The sequence below is a fragment of the Caloenas nicobarica genome, chromosome 37, assembly GCF_036013445.1.
Source record: "Caloenas nicobarica isolate bCalNic1 chromosome 37, bCalNic1.hap1, whole genome shotgun sequence".
Taxonomy (NCBI): domain Eukaryota; kingdom Metazoa; phylum Chordata; class Aves; order Columbiformes; family Columbidae; genus Caloenas; species Caloenas nicobarica.
The window spans coordinates 444,994-464,677 of NC_088281.1; the positions used below are offsets into that span (position 1 = coordinate 444,994).

The 19,684-nt window shown below is 58.4% G+C and overlaps 1 protein-coding gene across 2 annotated transcripts; it reads right to left on the reverse strand.

Annotated features, from left to right (window-relative positions):
• Nucleotides 1–14,684: 14,684 nt before the first annotated feature.
• LOC136001119 (uncharacterized) lies at nt 14,685–19,560 on the reverse strand. 2 transcript variants are annotated; one of them, XM_065655189.1, is made up of 3 exons: nt 19,373–19,560; nt 18,661–18,749; nt 14,685–18,518 (listed from the first exon to the last, which is right to left on the reverse strand). In XM_065655189.1, exon 3 carries the CDS (start codon nt 17,880–17,882, stop codon nt 17,058–17,060), a length of 825 nt encoding a protein of 274 aa, XP_065511261.1. In that variant the 5' UTR covers nt 17,883–18,518; nt 18,661–18,749; nt 19,373–19,560; the 3' UTR covers nt 14,685–17,057. The 2 variants fall into 2 exon arrangements, with proteins under 2 accessions (XP_065511261.1, XP_065511262.1); XM_065655190.1 differs by lacking the exon at nt 18,661–18,749.
• Between the last annotated feature and the right edge of the window lie 124 nt (nt 19,561–19,684).

Consider the following 19,684-nt stretch of genomic DNA (forward strand, 5'->3'; position numbering starts at 1 on the left):
GGTTGGTTGGTTGTTGCTGGTCCCGCTTTGGGTCTAATTCCTGTGTTTTCAGTCCAGAGCGGAGGGATTTAACGCTTATCAAAAGGGTATTTTTATAGGTACATCCGCTTGCGAGGAAGAAAATTGTATTTAACAGGCGTCAGCGCCGAGAATCCGCCTCTTGCTCAAGGCGAGCTGGGAAAATCGCGACAAAAAAACGCCGCGTTTTGCCCGATTTGTGCCGGATTTTCGTGGGGACGGAGCTGCCGGCAGCACCCGGGCAGCCCAGCGCAGGGTCCTCGCCATCCCAGTTCCAAACTGGTCGAGGAGGATCCAGCAGCGATTGGCGGGGGTGGGCAGGGCTCATTAACCAGCGTTAATTAGCGAGAGGCCGGGCCCGGGGGTTGTGTTGACACCCCTGGATTGGTTGGATTTGAACTGGAAACGCTGGGGTTGTACCTGGTGGGGGGAGGTTTATTTGGGTGCGTCGCGCCGTAAAACCGCGGCCGGGCGCCCGTCGCCGCTTCTCGGTGTCGGGTTGGGGCTCTGCACTGCTTTACGGGAGAAATAAAACAAAATAAACCCCGCAATCCGGAAAAAAACCAACGCGACGTACCCTCCTGCTTATTTCCTGTGTTCCCCGTCCTGTGCTGGTGCCTAAAATATATTAAAAAAATAAAAACCCGCTTGTCAAAAAACCACCGTAAGGGATAATTCGAGTCGACCCAGACGCATTTCTGCCCCCGCGGGACGTCGCTCCCCTCAAAACGGGGGCGGTTTCCAAGCGGGGAGCGTTAAAAACATCGCTATGAGGAGGATTATGATCAGCAAAAAGCCCCGTGGGGCAGCTGGAGGAGTTTTATCCCCTTCTGCAAAGCGGGGTGACCCCCCAACGCCGCCCTCCTGCCCCCCTAAAGTTGGTGAAGCCCCCCTCCGAAGCAATAAAGCACATTAATTAATTAGCACCATCCCCACGCGGACGTGAACATTCGTTCTGGGGAGGAATCTGGCGGAGCCCTAACAAATAAAAGCCCCAAACGCCGCCGTTTTTAAGTTTGCTTCAAAACACGCAGCCGGCGACTGAGAGAATTACGCACTTTTTTTTAGGTAGAAACACCCAAATTCTTCAAGGTTTGTTCCCCCTCCAGCAGGTGGTTCCTGTTTTAGCCACTGGATTGAGCAGAAGAGCCGCTGGGACACCTTCACCACCTAAAAGAAATCTCGTTTCCATTTACATTTCACTTCTTTTCCTCCCCAAAACGACTTCACCAGGATCCAGGTGGATCAGCAGCGAGACCCAGACCACAAACACCAATAATCCAGTTTTCTCCCCAATACACTTAAAGCGTTATTATAACCAAGGCTGCGGTAACGACCTCACGTTTGTCTGCTAACGTTAATCCAAGTGATTTCCTTAAAATTACAACGTGAAAGAAATAAATAGCGGGGGGGAAACGCAGAAAAGTACCAAAACCATCCCGGGAATGGCGCTTGGAGACGCTGACGAGGTTTTTGGGGGTTTCTGGGTGTTTTACAGCCCCCGGTTACAGAGGCAGCGGCTGCAATAATCCCATTTCCAGCAGGAACCATCAACCCGAACAATTTATTAATCCCACAAGAGGCACATTGGGCCACTCTTGGCGCTTCGCTGAACTGCATCAAGTTCTTTCTTGCGCTTCTCGCCCAGAGTTTTGCCCCAAAACTCACCTTCCCCCCCCATTTCCCACCTCAACACCCCTTTTACTCCCCTTAACACTTTATTTCACACCCTTTGCACTCATCCCCCGGCCCTTCAGGCCTCGTTTCCTTCCCTTCCAGCCCCCAGAAACACCCATTTCCTCACAAAAATAACCTGTTCCCCTCATGCCCCTCCCAACACACAATTCCCTTCACTCCAACACACAATTCCCCTCACACTAACCCCCAATTCCCCCCCCACTAACCCCCAATTCCCCCTCACGCTAACCCCCAAATTCCCCACCAATCCCCCAATTCCCCCTCACGCTAACCCCCAAATTCCCCCCACACCAACCCCCAAATTCCCCCCCCACTCACCCCCAACTCCCCCTCACACTAACCCCCAATTTCCCTCACGCTAACCCCCAGTTCCCCCCACATTAACGCCCAATTCCCCCCACTAACCCTCAATTCCCCCCACATTAACCCCTAATTCCCCTCACACTAACCCCCCACTAGCCCCCAATTCCCCCTCACACTAACCCCCAAATTCCCCCCCACTAACCCGCAATTTCCCCCCACACTCACGCCCAATTTCTCCCGCACTCAGCCCCAATTCCCCCTCACGCTCACCCCCCACTAACCCTCAATTCCCCCCACATTAACTCCTAATTCCCCTCACGCTAACCCCCCACTAACCTCCAATTCCCCCTCACGCTCACCCCCAATTCCCCTCACACTAACCCCCAATTCCCCCTCACACTAACCCCCCAATTCCCCCTCACACTAACCCTCCAATTCCCCCACACTCACCCCCAATTCCCCTCACACTAACCCCCCATTCCCCCTCACACTAACCCCCCAATTCCCCCCACACTCACTCCCAATTCCCCCCCACACTAACCCTCCAATTCCCCCCCACACTCACCCCCAATTCTCCCTCACACTCACCCCCAATTCCCCCCCACACTCACCCCCAATTCCCCCTCACACTCACCCCCAATTCCCCCTCACACTCACCCCCCATTCCCCCCACACTCACCCCCAATTCCCCCTCATGCTAACCCCCCATTCCCCCCACACTCACCCCCAATTCCCCCTCACACTCACCCCCAATTCCCCCTCACACTCACCCCCCATTCCCCCTCACACTCACCCCCAATTCCCCCTCACACTAACCCCCCAATTCCCCCTCACACTAACCCCCCAATTCCCCCCACACTAACCCTCCAATTCCCCCCACACTCACTCCCAATTCCCCCTCACACTCACCTCCAATTCCCCCTCACACTAACCCCCCAATTCCCCCCACACTAACCCTCCAATTCCCCCTCACACTCACCCCCAATTCCCCCTCACACTAACCCCCCAATTCCCCCTCACACTCACCTCCAATTCCCCCTCACACTAACCCCCCAATTCCCCCCACACTCACCCCCAATTCCCCCTCACACTAACCCCCCAATTCCCCCCACACTAACCCTCCAATTCCCCCCACACTCACTCCCAATTCCCCCTCACACTAACCCCCAATTCCCCCTCACACTAACCCTCCAATTCCCCCCACACTCACTCCCAATTCCCCCTCACACTCACCCCCCAATTCCCCCTCACACTCACCTCCAATTCCCCCTCACACTAACCCCCCAATTCCCCCCACACTCACCCCCAATTCCCCCTCACACTAACCCCCCAATTCCCCCCACACTAACCCTCCAATTCCCCCTCACACTCACTCCCAATTCCCCCTCACACTAACCCCCAATTCCCCCTCACACTAACCCCCAATTCCCCCTCACACTAACCCCCCAATTCCCCCTACACTCACTCCCAATTCCCCCTCACACTCACCCCCAATTCCCCCCACACTCACCCCCAATTCCCCCTCACACTCACCCCCAATTCCCCTGACGCTCACCCGCAATTCCCCCCACACTAACCCCCAGTTCCCCCTCACCCCTAACTCCCCTCACGCTCACTCCCAATTCCCCCTCACGCTAACCCCCAACTCCCCCCACAGTAACCCCCAGTTCCCCCCACATTAACCCCCAACTCCCCTCACAACCTCCAACAAAATGGCGGCGCCTCCTCCTCCTCCCTCCCGCCTTTTCCCGCCACACGCCCCCTCACGTGACGCCGGCGGGGGGGGGCGTGGCCTGCGGGGAGGGGGCGTGGCCGCGGCGCCACGAGGCCGAGCGCGCGGGGCGGGCGGGCGGGAAGCGCCGGGGCGCGAGACGACGGGTGAGGCGATCGCGTCCCCTCGGGTCCCCTCATCGTCCCCTCGTGTCCCCTCATGTCCCCTCATCGTCCCCTCATCGTCTCCTCGTGTCCCCTCGTGTCCCCTCGCGTCCCCTCGCGTCCCCTCATGTCCCCTCATCGTCCCCTCATCGTCCCCTCGTGTCCTCTCGTGTCCCCTCATCGTCCCCTCGTGTCCCCTCGTGTCCTTTTGTGTCCCCTCGTGTCCCCTCGTGTCCCCTCGTGTCCCCTCATCGTCCCCTCATTGTCCCCTCGTGTCCCCTCGTGTCCTTTTGTGTCCCCTCGTGTCCCCTCATTGTCCCCTCGTGTCCCCTCATTGTCCCTTCGTGTCCCCTCGTGTCCCCTCATCGTCCCCTCGTGTCCCATCGGGTCCTCTCATCGTCCCCTCATGTCCTTTCGTGTCCCCTCGTCATCCCCTCATGTCCCCTCATCGTCCCCTCATGTCCCCTCATTGTCCCTTCGTGTCCCCTCGCGTCCCCTCGTGTCCTTTCGTGTCCCCTCGTGTCCCCTCAGCTCCTCAGCAGCCTCGCTGGAGCGCCCCCCTCCTTCCCCTCCAGGAGAGACCCCGGGCCTGGGGCGGGTCCGCCTCCGTCCTCCCCACAGACTGTCCTCAGGGGAGCCCCCAACCCCGGCCTGTGCAGCATTTACCTCCGGGGACCCCCAACCCCGTTACCTCAGGGGAACCCCCAACCCCGTTACCTCGGGGGAGCCTCGAACCCCCAACCCCGTTACCTTGGGGGAACCCCCAACCCCGTTACCTCGGGGGAGCCTCGAACCCCCAACCCTGTTACCTCCGGGGAACCCCCAACCCCGTTACCTCAGAGGAGCCTCGAACCCCCAACCCCGGCCTGTGCAGCATTTACCTCCGGGGAACCCCTGAACCCCCAACCCCGTTACCTCGGGGGAGCCTCGAACCCCCAACCCTGTTACCTCCGGGAACCCCCAACCCTGTTACCTCGAGGGAGCCTCAAACCCCCAACCCCGTTACCTCAGAGGAGCCTCGAACCCCCAACCCTGGCCTGTGCAGCATTTACCTCCGGGAACCCCTGAACCCCCAACCCTGTTACCTCGGGGGAACCCCCAACCCCGTTACCTCGGGGGAGCCTCGAACCCCCAACCCCGTTACCTCGGGGGAACCCCCAACCCCGTTACCTCGAGGGAGCCTCGAACCCCCAACCCCGGCCTGTGCAGCATTTACCTCCGGGGAACCCCTGAACCCCCAACCCCGTTACCTCGGGGGACCCCCCAGCCCCTCCTGCGAGGCTGGAGCAGCATTTGTGATCCTGTGATCTGGGATTTCCCTCAGGGGGAGCCCCCCCGAACCCCCAGCCCTCTGCAGCTTTTCCTGCCTTTCCCCCCTTTTTCCCTCTTTTCCCCTCTTCCCCCCCTTTTCTCCTCTTCCCCCCCTTTTCCCCTCTTTCCCCCTTTTCCCCCCTTTCCCCCTTTTCCCTCTTCCCCCCCTTTTCCTGCCCCTCCGCCCATTCCACAGCAGCCCAAACACTTTCCCCCCTTTTATCCAGCGCACTTTTTATACAAACCAGCCCCCTCTCCCCGCCAGCCCCGAACCCCCGGGGGGATATTTCTCAACATCAACGGCGACACTTTGCTTTTCTCCCCCCAGCGTTGAGGTTCGGCAAGGAACACTGAATTTAACACATCTTTTTCCCTTTCGCAGGCTGTTTGGGAGCCTGGTTGCCTTGGGGCCGCTCTGGTTTTTGCTCCGGGCGGTGTTTGGAGCCCGGCGACCATGGATCCGTTCCCCTTGGGCGACGAGCTGTGTGTCTTTGCTGAGAACCCCGCGCTGCTGTGCGGGGAAGCGCTGGAGCCCAACCTGAGCCTGGAGCCCAAGCTGAGCCTGGAGCCCAACCTAAGCCTGGAGCCCAACCTAAGCCTGGAGCCCAACCTAAGCCTGGAGCCCAAGCTGAGCCTGGAGCCCAAGCTAAGCCTGGAGCCCAACCTGAGCGTCTTCTCGCTGCTCCCGACCGGGGATCACGAGTCCCTGCGGCTCCCGGACGAGCCGCCCGCGCAGCCCGGTGAGCGCCAGGTCCCGCTTCCAAAGCACGGCTTAAACACCAAAGCGCCCGGAGTTATTTTCCCCGCATCGTGGGGAAGTATTTTAGGGGTAAAGAGGTGGACGTGTGTTTATTTTTAATCAGTAAGCGCTTTGAAAATGCTTCCCGTTGCTTTTTACCTGTAAAGCGACGCTCGGGTTGATCCGGCTGTAGGAGATGATGGTAATTATAACGCTTCCCTTTCACAGGGATTTTGCTTTTTAAAATGATGCCCTAGACAGCAATATGTGGGTTTTTTTCTTCTTTATCCAAGAGTGTTTGCAACCTGCTCTCCAGCTGGAGATGCAAAATGTGAAGGCATTAAGATGATAGATTTGCTAAATATGTTGCAAATGTGAATATTGCTGGAGCAGGCAGGCCTCGTTCCTTCCCTCTTTTGCCCAAGAAAGGGGGGAAAACGGTAGAATTCCTCTCAACGAGGTTCCAAAGGGCAAAGGACGTTGCGTGGGGCGAGGGCGGGACGTGAGTCTGGGCATTTGTGGAGCCTCCAGAAAAAAAGCAGCTCTGGAGCTGCAAATACGTGAGAGGGCAGAGCGGCTTTTGGGGACGTTCGCCCTCGTTTTTGTGCAAGTTGCCGCGGCCCACGGGCGTCACAAAACCAGCCTGTTTTTTATTAGCGCCGAAGCGCGGATCGTGTCGCGTTGATGCCGCTTTGTCCGTCCCTGCAGGGCCACAGCTCCTGGAGGCTGCGGGAGGAGGAGGAAGGAGCTGCGGGAAGGTGTTGGGCAGCGAGCACGGCCGGACCCACAGCCAGCGCCGCCACCACGTCTGCTGCGCCTGCGGAAAGGCCTTCAAGCGCCACGACCACCTGTACGTGGGGCCGGACCGCGCGGGTTTCCGCCCGGCGCCGGGAAAAATCGGCGCTGCGGCCCCGTTTCAGACATCGCGGCGATTTGCAGTTGGCGTTTTCAGGCTCTCAGAACCTGCCAAGCCGGGTCACAAAACCATTTCCCGAGCAGATGCAAAAATCCGTTTTGAGTTTTCCAGGGTGGGCTGGTGCAGAAAAAGCCTCGGGAGTGTCTATTTCCACCCAAAATCTGGTTATTGCCCAATTTTTTTTTCCTGTCTCTCTACCCATTTCTACTCGGCCGTTTTCTGCTCTGAAGTTCAGGCTGGGATCCCCTTTTTGGGTTGTGTTTCTGGGGAGACACCAGCGACGGTGTTTGTTAATTATGGTTGGACTCGTGGTCCTGCGGGTCTCCAGCTGAAACAATTCCACGGTCCTGCGACGGGGACGGAGCGAGCGGGGTCGTTCCTGGTGGGAGAAGCATCTGGGGGGCACTTCAGTGAACTTGTTTGAATAGAAACCAAATTTCGCTTTGATTTCTCTCCCGTGCAGCGTCTCTGCTTTGAGCAGAGTTCAACAAAAGCGACGCCGGAGCTGCGGCAGCTCCTAACGTGGTGTTTCCTTCTCTCCCTCGCCGTAGGAGCGGGCATATGTTGACACACCAGAAAATAAAACCTTTCGCCTGCCCGGAACGAGCCTGCGGGAAGAGTTACCGCGACCAGCGCTTGCTGCGCCGGCACCTGGAGCTGCAGCACGGCTGGGGCGGCTCTGGAGACAGCGCCGGCGAGGGACCCGCACCCCGTCCCGCTCCGTCCGCCCGCGCCGGCGGCAAACCGGCCCGCGGAGCGACCGCGAGCGCAGAACCGGGCTGGTTTCCACCCAAACCGGACCTGCTGCGCCGTGTCGTCAGCAGCTTCGTGACCCAGAACCTTGCGTTGTCCCCCGCGCGGTGTCCACCCGCCGCCGATTCCTGTGCCGCGTCCCACGGCGGCGGCCGCTCGGAGCCCGCGGGGGATGGCGAATCCAAGGATCGCCAAGAAAACGCCGCTTCTTCCGCCGCCTGCGCTGCGGGAAATCCCGGCGGTGCGTCTCCTCTTGCAGAATCCCAGCTCCCCGGCGGCGTCCTGCCGCCTTTCCTCGTCTTCCGAGCGCGGAAAGCGCCCGCGAAGCAGCTGAGCAGCGACGTCCCATGGGTCAGGGACGTGACGGTTTGTGCCGAGCCCCTGAGGAGCAGCGTCTGCCTGGCTCGCTCGCTGCCCGCCGTGGCTCAGGGACCTCCCGGCTCCTTCTGCGAGCGTCCGGACGCTTTGTCTTTCCCCGCCGCCTCTTCTAAAGCCGAAGAGGACGCGCCGAGCGAGTCGATCCTCGGGCGTTTGGAGGAAACCTTTCGGTCGGTGCCGCCCCCTGGCTCCCACCCGTGGGCGAGCGCCCCGGAGCTGAGTTTTCCAGAGGTTGGGAAGAGCGAGACCTGGCGGCTCCTCCCAACACCCCTGGAGCCGCCGCGTCCGCAGCTCTTCCCAGTGATCACTGAGATCCCGGCGGATCCTCCCGAGGCCGCCGACCCGGTGGCAAACCCCCTCCCGGCGGGATGGCAGCAGCTGCCTGCGGAGTACGGAGGGTTTTCCGTGTACATCCAGAAAAACGGCCCCCAGTTCCTGGGCGTTTCGTCAGACTGGGGCAAACTGGGGCCGCAGGCAGCGCCCGGGCAGGAACACGCGGGATCACGAGGCTCCTCCGGGCCGAGCCAGCTCAGCGCCGGGGCGCCGGATCGGCCCGAAAACAGGGGTTCTGGGCCCAAAAAGGAGGCGGGAGGGCCGCGGTCATGGCGCCTGCCGGCCATGCGCAGGGACGGGGGCCCCGGCGCGGCCCCCCCGAGCCAGGTGGCCATGGCATCCTTCGCCCCCACGCGCAGGTTGACCATTTTCAACAGGATCCAGGTACATCGAGGGGCTTTTCCGCCCGCTGCTCTTTCAGTCAGCGGCTCCGAGCTGTCCGCCCCCTTCCCGTGCGCTTCTAAGTGCTTTTTATTAGCGTTGACAGCGCTGGATTCGCCAGCGATGGTCCGTAGTGCTTCTGAAAACCATTAACTAATTAACCCGGTGCTAAAGGTTTAGAAATAATTGAAGGGGATGGAGTTTGGGGGATGTTTGGTAACGTGATCCGTGGCCTTTCACCTGGCCTGAGCATGGAACGAGAACCGCTTCCTGCAGGGAAATAACCTCATAGCAGAGTGTATTGAGGAGTATTTATTAACAATGATCAATATTTATTAACAATGATCAGTATTTATTAATGATGATCAGTATTAACGGCTGTAGAGATTGATGAGACTGGCTAACGAGCGCAGCTTTGCCTTGCGAGCGCCAAGTGTTCTTGTCACGGAGAAACCACCTCGGATGCTCCGTTTATTTTTTTAATTTCATATACATTTTAAGGCTTTACCCACGGGCAGAGCAACATCTGCTTGCGACCGTTGTTTCTTTCCTGCAGGGTGGGAACATCTACAGCCTCCCGACCGCGGCGCACGATGAAAATGCATCCGCCGGGCGGTAAGCGGGTCGCCCTGGGATGGCGAGAGCGGTGGGTTTTACCCGCTCGGGCACGTTTTCTTTAAATCTTTATTATTTAAACCTTTGGGATTAAAACCTTCGAGATTGCGGCCTTTCCGCTCGGTGAGCTTCAGCTGCGTGAGCCCGCCTCAAGCTTTGAGAGCGACTACGCGATTTGTTTTGAAAAGCGCCTCAACTTTAGAATGTCGATTTTTTTTTTTTTATTTTTTCTATCCCTTTATCCCGATTTTTGCCACTTTAGCGACGCGGCGGCTGCTCCGGCCGACGGCGGCGGCCGCGTCTCCCTGTGCCAGAACTGCGGGCGGCTGGTGGACGCCGAGCGGGGGCTGCGCGCCCACGGCTGCTTCTGTGGCGAGCGGTGGCATTTGCCACAAAAGCAGGAGGAGCCGCAGGTAAAGGGGACCCTTGGGTGCTGCTTGTTGAGCAGGGATTTGAGCGAAGGCGGCGAGGATTCCGTAAAAGCTGTGGAGCGCCTGATCCTTTCTGCTGAGAACTCGGGAGCGGGATCCGGAATCACGGTGCTGTTGAAGCCCTTTCGGGGGGGGGTTGTTACCAAATTTTGAATAATCGGATGATTTGTGAAAGTTGCTGCTATTTCCGGCCCAGCTGCGAAGTGTGAGTGTAGCCGGTGGGGCGAGTTTTGTGAAAAATGAGAAATAAGGAATTGCTGCGATGTAAAGATGCGTGTTCCGGGCTCTCGCTGAATTTGGGTTGTGTTTAGAGGCGCTTACTCAGCGTAGCAGGTTTTATTATCCTCGTTATTTTATGTAATGGAGAAATAACTCAGAAGGGACATGGAAGAGCAGTTTGCAAAGCGCTTTGACGTCCTCCGACGCCACGAGATGCTCCCGGTTCCCATTTGTGCTCAGGTGCGCCATGCGGGAGACGGAAACGCTGCCAAACCGTCGCTGGTGGCGGCGGGAGATGGAAACGGCCCCTCCGAACCCCCGACGCCGTCCGAAAACACCCCGCTGGTGATCCCCGTCTCGGTTCCGGTGACGGCGAACGAGGTGGGTGATGAGTATTCAGATGGTTTCGCAATAATTCATCAGCGGGCAGCACTGGGGTCGCTTCTCCGAGCGACCGGGCGTCCGTGTGCGTGTTTCCCTGGCTGAACCAGCAGCTGGGCATTCCGGTGCCCTGAAACCCCCCAAATTACACCCAAATAGCGCTACGGGGACGCGCTCGGTGGTCGTTACACCAAGAACGGGCTTGGGGAAGGTTCCAGGGCTCCCACTGGGTCATTTATTGGAAATACAGAACCCGCCGATCGCCTCGAGTTGCGTGAAAATAAAAGGTGAGGTGGGAAGCGTCAGCAGGACGATGCGGGACTGGAGGGTCCCCTGACCCCCGTTTTGGGGTTCGCCCTTTGTTTTTGAGCTCGGAACAACAAACCGAGAAGCCTGGAGGAAAACCAGACAAAACGCCCCGTGCAATTTCGCGCTTTTTCCGCCTCGAGCTCGTTCTGCCCCTTTCCCACCCCCAAACCCTTTTTTTTGTTTGACGTCGCTTGCCCAGGTCACCGAAAATGAGCCCCGGGCCGGGAAGGACCTCGCGGAAAACCTCGCGCAGCAGAACAAGAGGCGGCGGCGGCCGAAATCCCTCGTGATCCCGGCGCCGGGGGGCGGTTTCCAGAGCCGCCTGCGCTCCCCGGTGTTCCTGCTGGAGCGGGTGCTGCGGGACCTGCTGCGGGGCGCCCCGTACACCCCCCCGCCCATGCTGAGCCCCGTGCGCCGCGGCTCCGGCCTCTACTTCAGCACCCTTTGCTCCCCCAAACGCCACGGGGACCCCGCGCGGCTCTTCGGGGCCCTTTTAGGTAAAAAACGCCCTCATTTCTGCGCTTGGGGTGACAGAAAACCGCCCCGCGGTCGCTTTACCCGCCGCAGGTTATGGATTAAAACACTTTCCACCTCCCCGCGGGGTGAATTTCTCTGGTGGGGATACGGACGTTCCCATGTAGCGCTTTGGGTTGAACGCTCGATTTTCTCGTTGCAATTCGCAGCGAATTTATCTCAACCTGAGCAGCGGTTACACCCAAACGATCCTGGTGTAAAACTGCCCAGTAAACCCGGTTTGGGTTCAGCTTCTCGTCGCTGGTTTGTCACTGGAGGTTGTTAAGGACTTTGTGGTGACAAACGCAGAGCTCGTGCCTCCCCAAAAACCCCTGAAATAGGTGATTTTTGTGCTTCCTGTCGTGGAACGGGGGATGGAAATGACCCCCAGCGTTTCGCTCCGATATTGGTTGTCAAAACCACCCAAGTGCTGAGGTCCGGCTGCGAAATCCTGTTCGGATTTCCCCAAAACGGGGAGGAATTGGAGAGAATTTGTGGTTTGTGATGCCGAGGGCGCACGGGGCGGCCGAGGGACGGGCTCGGCGGGATGATTTTGATTTTGTGCGTTGTTTTCTTTTCCCTTTTTCCCAATATCTCGCAGGCAGAATGGACAGGGACTTGGGATTGTGCCTGATGAAGGACACCACCAAAATCAGCGTCCGGCCGTGAGTCCTGCTCAAACGGGCGCAAAACGGGGCCTCCTCCCTCCCGCCATCCCGTCGCTTGTCCCGTTAAAACCCATTTATTTTAGCTTTTTGAGCGAAATATAAGACGCGCCGCTGCAGCGAAGCGCCCAGTGCCCTCCCAGCGCGGTACCGGTGCCACCGGTTGTGCCGACGTCACAATGGAATCCCCGGCGACGCTCGGACGCTGCCGGCGCTCGCGTTTCTCTCCCGCTTTTGCCGCGTCTCGGAGCGAAACCTCGCGAATCCCGCAGGGTTTTCGGGGCGAAACCGCGTTGGGTTCGGTGCTGAGCGGAGCCCAGTGATGCTGTCAGTGCTCGGGAGCGTCCCCGGCGCCGCGGGGCAGGAACAGTTCGCGTGTTTTCCGCCCCCATCGCCTCCTGTTTTCCCATTTTCCAGGCGCATCAACGTCGGGAGCCGTTTCCAGGCGGATCTGCCGGATCTGCGGGACAGATCCCACGCGGATCGGGATGAGGAGCCGGCGTCGCTGGTGTGGAAGCCCTGGGGGGACATCGCCACCAACCCGCACACGCAGGACAGAGGTTTCCTTCGACGCTTTTCTTCCCAAATCCCAACATTTTGTGTCTGTCCCACCCCATCTTGGACCCCGGGGGGGTTTGTCTCTGCAGTTGTGGCTCCCAAAGCTGCTTTTTAGGTAGAGACAGTGACTTTTTTCCGTGCCTTTCCTTGCTCTCCGCTCCACCTGGTGCACTCGTTCCGTTTTTCCTCTGCCCTGTATTGCGCCTTTTTTCAACAAAACCCGACGTTTCCTTGTCGTATCGCGCCTTTTCTCCACAAACCCCGACGTTTCCTTCTTATATCACACTTTTTCTCCACAAACCCCAACTTTTCCTTGTCGTATCGTGCCTTTTCTCGACAAAACCCGACTTTTCCTTGTCGTATCGTGCCTTTTCTCGACAAAACCCGACTTTTCCTTGTCGTATCGTGCCTTTTCTCGACAAAACCCGACTTTTCCTTGTCGTATCGCGCCTTTTCTCGACAAAACCCGACTTTTCCTTGTCGTATCGCGCCTTTTCTCGACAAAACCTGACTTTTCCGTGTCGTATCATACCCATTATTGTATCATGCCTTTTCTTGGCAAACCCCGTCTTTTCCTTGTCGTATCGCACTTTTTCTCAACAAAACCCGACTTTTCCTTGTTGTATCGCGCCTTCTCTCCACAAACCCTGACATTTCCATTATCGTATCGCGCCTTTTCTTGACAAAACCCCAACTTTTCCTTGTCGTATCGCGCCTTTTCTTGACAAAACCCAATTTTTCCTTGTCCTATCACGCCTTCTCTCCGCAAAACCCAACTTTTCCTTGTCGTATCGCGTCTGCTCTCCGCAAAACCCGACATTTCCATTGTCGTATCGCGTCTTTTCTCCCCAAACCCCAACTTCTCCATTGTCCTATCGCGTCTTTTCTCCCCAAACCCCAACTTTTCCTTGTCCTATCGCTCCTTCTCCCCGCGAGCCCCGTCCTGCGCTGTGTTTCAGTGGCGGCCCTGCTGAGCGCGGCGTGTTCCAGCGCCGTCCCGGGCGGCGGCACCAACCTGGAGCTGGCCCTGCACTGTCTGCACGCGGCGCGCGGCGATGTGCTGGTGAGAAACGGCGCAGCCGAGGCCCCAAAACCTCGCGGATCGGGCAGATGTTTCCCCAAACTTGCCAAGAGTCGTGGGCTGGGCCGCCGAAACAGCTGAAAGGGAGAATTCGGAGCGTTTTGCTCCAAATTGAAGGGGAATCTCAAGCGTTTTGCTCTTGCAGGAGGCTCTGGAGATGCTGCTTTCTGGGGGGCCCCCGAAATCGGAATCGCACCCTTTGGCCAATTATCATTACGCAGGTAAACGAGAAATGGGGCTCGTTCCTCCCCCGGGACGCCAATGGCCACTGCGGTGCTCTTTCCGTGCTCCGATTTAATTCATTTCTTTAAAAACCAAAAACCCCACATCTTTGGGCGCCGCTAACGAACTCCCCGCTGTGTTTGCTAATTGCTTTTCCCCATAATGAATCGGAGTATCGGTGCTCCCCTCCTCCGAGGACCCAGGCGTCCGGGGGGGAACCCAGGCGTCCGGGCCCCCCGCCCACCCCGTGTCCCCCTCGCCCTTGAGCTGGGTCCAACTTTAGGCCTGGTCCATATTTAGGCCGGGTCTATAATTAGTGCCTTGGGGGGCGGAGGCTCCGCCCATTGGCTGGGGCGGGGGGGTCGAGGTCGCACTTGACCTTGGCCATGGGCACTTGGGGGGCTGCCCCACGGCGGCGCTGGAGGAGGTGGGGGGTTCGGGGTGAAACGGGGGGATTCGCATCATTTTGGGGTCGATCGGGGGGATTCGGGTTGTTTCGGGGCGAATCGGGGGGATTTGGGTCCTTTTGGGGCAAATCAGGGGGATTTGGGTCCTTTTGGGGTGAATCGGGGGGAAATTGGGGCATTTTGGGGTGTACTGGGGGGGATTTGGGGCATTTGGGGGTCAATCGGGGTGAATTGGGGGGATTTGGGTCCTTTCGGGGCGATTCAGGGGGATTTGGGTCCTTTTGGGGTGAATCAGAGGGGAATTGGGGCATTTTGGGGTGTACTGGGGGGGATTTGGGGTGAATCGGGGGGAAATTGGGGCATTTGGGGGTCAATTGGGGTGAATCGGGGGAAAATTGGGGCATTTGGGGGTCATTTGGGGCATTTTGAGGTCAATCGGGGTGAATTGGGATTTGGGTCCTTTTGGGGTGAATCAGGGGGATTTGGGGCATTTTGGGGTGTACTGGGGGGGGATTTGGGGTGAATCGGGGGGAAATTGGGGCATTTTAGGGTGAACCCAGGGGGGGATTTGGGGCATTTTGGGGTCTACTGGGGGGGATTTGGGGTCAATTGGGGTGAACCGGGGGGCGGGATTTGGGGCATTTTGGGGTGAATCGGGGGGAAATCTGATCCCTCCCTCGCAGGGTCGGACGTGTGGACGCCGCTGGAGAAGCAGCTTTTCCACCGCGCGTTCTGCGCCCACAAGAAGGATTTTTCCCTCATCCACAAGAAGGTAAATCCCTCAAACCCGCCGCCGCTTTTAACCCGGAAAGCCGCGTTTTTGACGCGCGCGTCGAAATCCCGTTCTCCGAAAGCTCGTTTTTTCCGCTCGACGCTAAAATCACCGCCACGAGACGTAACGACGCGTCTGTATTTTGAATTCTTCGCCGCGTTTCCATCGCTTTCTGTTTCTCTCGCGCTAGATTCAAACTAAGAGCGTTGCCCAGTGTGTTGAATATTACTATATCTGGAAAAAAAAAACTAAATTTGACTCCGGTCGAGCTCAAGGGACAGACAAAAAACTCAAGAGACACAAGCATGAGGTGGAAGAGGCCGAAGAAAAGGTAGAAAACCGGCTCTGGGGTTTGTGCGAGACTTTTGTGCCGGAAAACCGCTCCGGAAAACCACTTTAAACCCGGAAAGCGGCTTTTTGGGCCCGAAATGGGCTTTATTGGCTGCAGCGCGATTTCAGCAATTCCGGTTACGAACGATCCCGCCGGCGTTCAAACGGCGCTGACGGTTTTCGGGGATATTCTGTGTTTTTTGGTGACGCGGCTCCGCACGGGGGTTCCCGGCCAAAAACCGGCGATTCGCTTCCCAGAAATAATCATTTTTCCTTTTTATTGGCTTAATTCCCCGCGTTTCGAGCCGCCGGACGGACTTCTGCATCGGAAAGCGCTTTTCCACCCGTGCTTTTATAACTCACGGGGTTTGCACCCGTCCCACAGGCTGGTTAAAGCGATTTTTTGGTTATTTTACCCCGGCTGAGATATTTTTGCGGAGGTTCTTTTTTTCAAGCTGTTATTTGGGTTTTTTTAGGAGAAATTAATGAAATCTCCACTTTCCAGGCCGTTTGCAGCCCGAGGAAGAGGCGCCGCATCCCGCCCGAGGAAAACGCCGAGATAAAGCAGAAAAAGCCCCAAAATCCGCCGGCGCCGAGAACCGAGGGCGCCTTCCCCTGCACCGAGTGCGGCAGGTGAGTCGCCGCTTTTTATTCCCGAATAAAAAGGTTAAAACGCCCCGAAACCGCAGAAATTCGCCCGGGGAGGGAGGCTGCGGCTTGGTTCGGCGAGTTAAAAACCAAGAAGGGTTAAAACTTGCGTGTTTTCCCCGTTTCCAGGGCGTTCGCCAAGGTCAAGGGCAGGAACGCCCACATGAAGAGGCATCGCGTACCAGAGCCGCTCGCCGGGACCGAGCGGCCCCTGAAGCGCTTGAAAAATGAGGAAAAAGCGGCGGAAACAGCGATTCCGGCCCCGCGCGAGGGCGGACGGGAGGACACCGGGTAGGTTTGCGCTCTCAGGAAACCTCCTGAACCTTCTCAAGCCAAAACCCGACAACTCCTCAGTTTTTCCACCCGCGAAGCTCCCTCCGGAGGGGGTTTTTTTGGGGAGAAAAGCCGCGAATCACGGGGGTTTTCTCGGCGTCCGGCACCGGGTTTGAGGGGAAGAAACGCGGAAGCGCTGGATCGCGAAACGCGCCCGGAATTTGAGCTGAAATCCCGCACGATTGGGGAAAAAACGCTGCTCTGGAAATAACAAACTCTCGACTTGGGCCCTTCGCCTGTTTGAACGGCAACGGCAGCGGCGTTAGGAAGAAACGGAAAAGGGAAATCGTGGCAAAATTGGCGTTATTTTGCCGTAAAGCGACCGGCACCCCGATCCGAGAAAGGGTTTTTTTGTTGCGTTTTTTTTTTTTTAAATTTAACGCGCTTTCTACTTTGCTTAATAAATCGGGTTCTGGAACAAGTTCAAGTTCTTGGAGTCACCGTTTCACTGTGTGTTACTGCAGTGATTTGGGTTTATTTGCAGCAAAACCCACCGTCAGTGGAGCGACAACGGCGGGGGGGTTGAGTCGTTTAATTAATAAAATATTAATTAAGGGTCTCGTCTCCCCCGGCGTCACGCCAGGAGGGATAAAAGTGGGATTTTTTTTGTTCGCTCTTGAGATTTTTGTGGCGTTTCTTTAATTTTTGCCGGGCTGAATATTCACACCCGCTACAATCGGGTCCGTTTCGGGTCCCTTTTCCCTCTAAAAGGCCGATTTTCTGGTTGATCCGGTTCAGGGGGGTTTGCGGAGCGCGTGGGAGCGTCGGCCCTTTGCTTCTCATGGTTTTTCTTTGGAAATACAAGTTGAACTTGTTACCCGTTGCAACAGCGGGGCCGTCGGTGCCGCCTGTCACGATAGCGGGGCCGTCATCGCTGCCCGTCACGATACCAGGGCTGTCGGTCAGCGCCCATCGCAATAGCGGGGCTGTCAGTGCCGCCCGTCGCGATACCAAGGCCGTCGCTGCTGCCTGTCGCGATACCAGGGCTGTCGGTGCCGCCCGTCACGATACCGGGGCCGTTGATGCTGCCTGTTGCGATACCAGGGCCGTTGATGCTGCCCGTCGCGATACTGGGGCTGTCAGTGCTGCCCATCACGATACCAGGGCCGTTGTTGCTGCCCGTCGCGATACTGGGGCTGTCAGTGCTGCCCATCACGATACCGGGGCCGTTGTTGCTGCCCGTCGCGATACTGGGGCTGTCAGTGCTGCCCATCACGATACCGGGGCCGTTGTTGCTGCCCGTCGCGATACTGGGGCTGTCAGTGCTGCCCATCACGATACCGGGGCCGTTGTTGCTGCCCGTCGCGATACTGGGGCTGTCAGTGCTGCCCATCACGATACCGGGGCCGTTGTTACTCCCCGTCGCGATACTGGGGCTGTCAGTGCTGCCCATCGCGATACCGGGGCCGTTGTTACTCCCCGTCGCGATACTGGGGCTGTCAGTGCTGCCCATCACGATACCGGGGCCGTTGTTACTCCCTGTCGCGATACTGGGGCTGTCAGTGCTGCCCATCGCGATACCGGGGCCGTTGTTACTCCCCGTCGCGATACTGGGGCTGTCAGTGCTGCCCATCACGATACCGGGGCCGTTGTTACTCCCCGTCGCGATACTGGGGCTGTCAGTGCTGCCCATCGCGATACCGGGGCCGTTGTTGCTGCCCGTCGCGATACTGGGGCTGTCAGTGCTGCCCATCGCGATACCGGGGCCGTCGTCACTGCTTATCGTGATACAGGGGGTCGTCGGTTCTGCCCATCACGATACCAGGGCTGTCGGTCGGTGCCGCCCGTCGCGATACCGGGGCCATCGGTGCCGCCCGTCGCGATACCGGGGCTGTCGTCACTGCTTATCACAATACCGGGGCTGTCGGTTCTGCCCATCACGATACCAGGGCTGTCGGTCGGTGCCGCCCGTCGCGATACCGGGGCTGTCGTCGCCGCCCGTCGCGATACCGGGGCTGTCGTCACTGCTTATCACGATACCGGGGCTGTCGGTTCTGCCCATCACGATACCAGGGCTGTCGGTCGGTGCCAACCGTCGCGATACCGGGGCTGTCGTCACCGCCCATCGCGATACCGGGGCTGTCGGTTGGTGCCACTCATCGCGATACCGGGGCCATCGGTGCCACCTGTCACGATACCGGGGCCGTCGTTGCCGCCCATCGCGATACCGGGGCCGTCTCGTCGCGTTTTCCGCCCCGGATCGGGGTGGTTTTGGTGCTGATGTGGAACGCGAAGGCGTCGCCCAGTTTGGCGTAAAACCGCCAGACTTTGGGTCCCTTCGGCCTCCTCCTCCTCCTCGGACGGGGGGACAAAACCAGCGAAACGTCCCCTGCGGAGAGAAACGCGACACGGCGGCCCTCAGATCCTCGTCGAATTCCGTAATTCCATCAGTTCTCGTCACCCAGGCCCGTTTTTCCCCATTTTTTCCCCCGTTTTGGGGGGGGAAAAAACGGCAAAAACGGGGCACGTACCTCGTGCTGGCAGCGGGCGCAGTGCCGGCTCCGGCTCCTCGGCACCGTTTTCCTCCAATTTGAGGCGTTTTTGCGAAAACCGCAACACCCTTGGGGCACCGCGGCCCCCGGCGCCACCCGGACACAGGCCAGGAGGTGCAAATTGGGGGAAAAAAACGTTAAAACGGGGAAGGAAAAAAAAAAAAAAAAGGTTAAAATGCGATTTTTTCGGTCTGGGCGCAGGCGGGGGAGCCACGCGCTTAAAATTTTGGGGCGAAACGCCAGATCGGGCCGTTCTTAGGGTGGCGGCGGCAGCGTTGCCGCTTTCCTGGCTTCTGTTTGACCCTAAAACTTCCCCGCGTGGGTGGGAGTTTTGGGGTTAAACCGGCACAGAATGGGCAAAACCGTAATTAGGCCGAAACCGTAATTAGGCGTCGATTGTACCACAAAAGGGATTTTTTAAAAAATTATTTTTAAGGTGTTTTACTTGTGGCCCTTTTGGGGACGTGCTGCCGAAATGGGCGGGAAAATGGGAAATGGGCGGGAAAATGGGAAATGGGCGGGAAAATGGGAAATGGGCGGGAAAATCGGGAAATGCGCGGGAAAATCGGGAAATGCGCGGGAAAATCGGGAAATGCGCGGGAAATCCCCGGCGGGAAAAATTTGCACACGAGGGACCCGTTTTGGGCCGATTTCACCCCAAATCGCCCGCCCAAAATCGCCGTTTCCTCACCTCACCGCTGGGGGGGGGGGATCCCCAGAACCCCCCTCATCCGGGGGCCGCCGCCATGACGTCACCTCGGCGCCGCTGACGTCGCCGCTGCAGCCGCGGGAACGCGCTCGTTAATGAACCCGCGGCTCATTAATAACCGCGGGATAACCCCGACCGACCCGCCGCCCGGCTCACGCCGCTTCCTTGTGCCGCCGGCTCCGCCCCCTCCAGTCCCCACCGCGGTCCGCCTCGCCCTCGCATTGGCTGGCGCCGCGCCCACGCCCCGCCTTTCATTTCGATTGGCCGAGCGAGCCGCCTATCACATGACGAGGG

Excerpts from the sequence above, each read along its gene's own strand:
- LOC136001119 (XM_065655190.1), bottom strand. The coding sequence starts at position 17,882 with ATGGGCAGCACTGACAGCCCCAGTATCGCGACGGGCAGCAACAACGGC.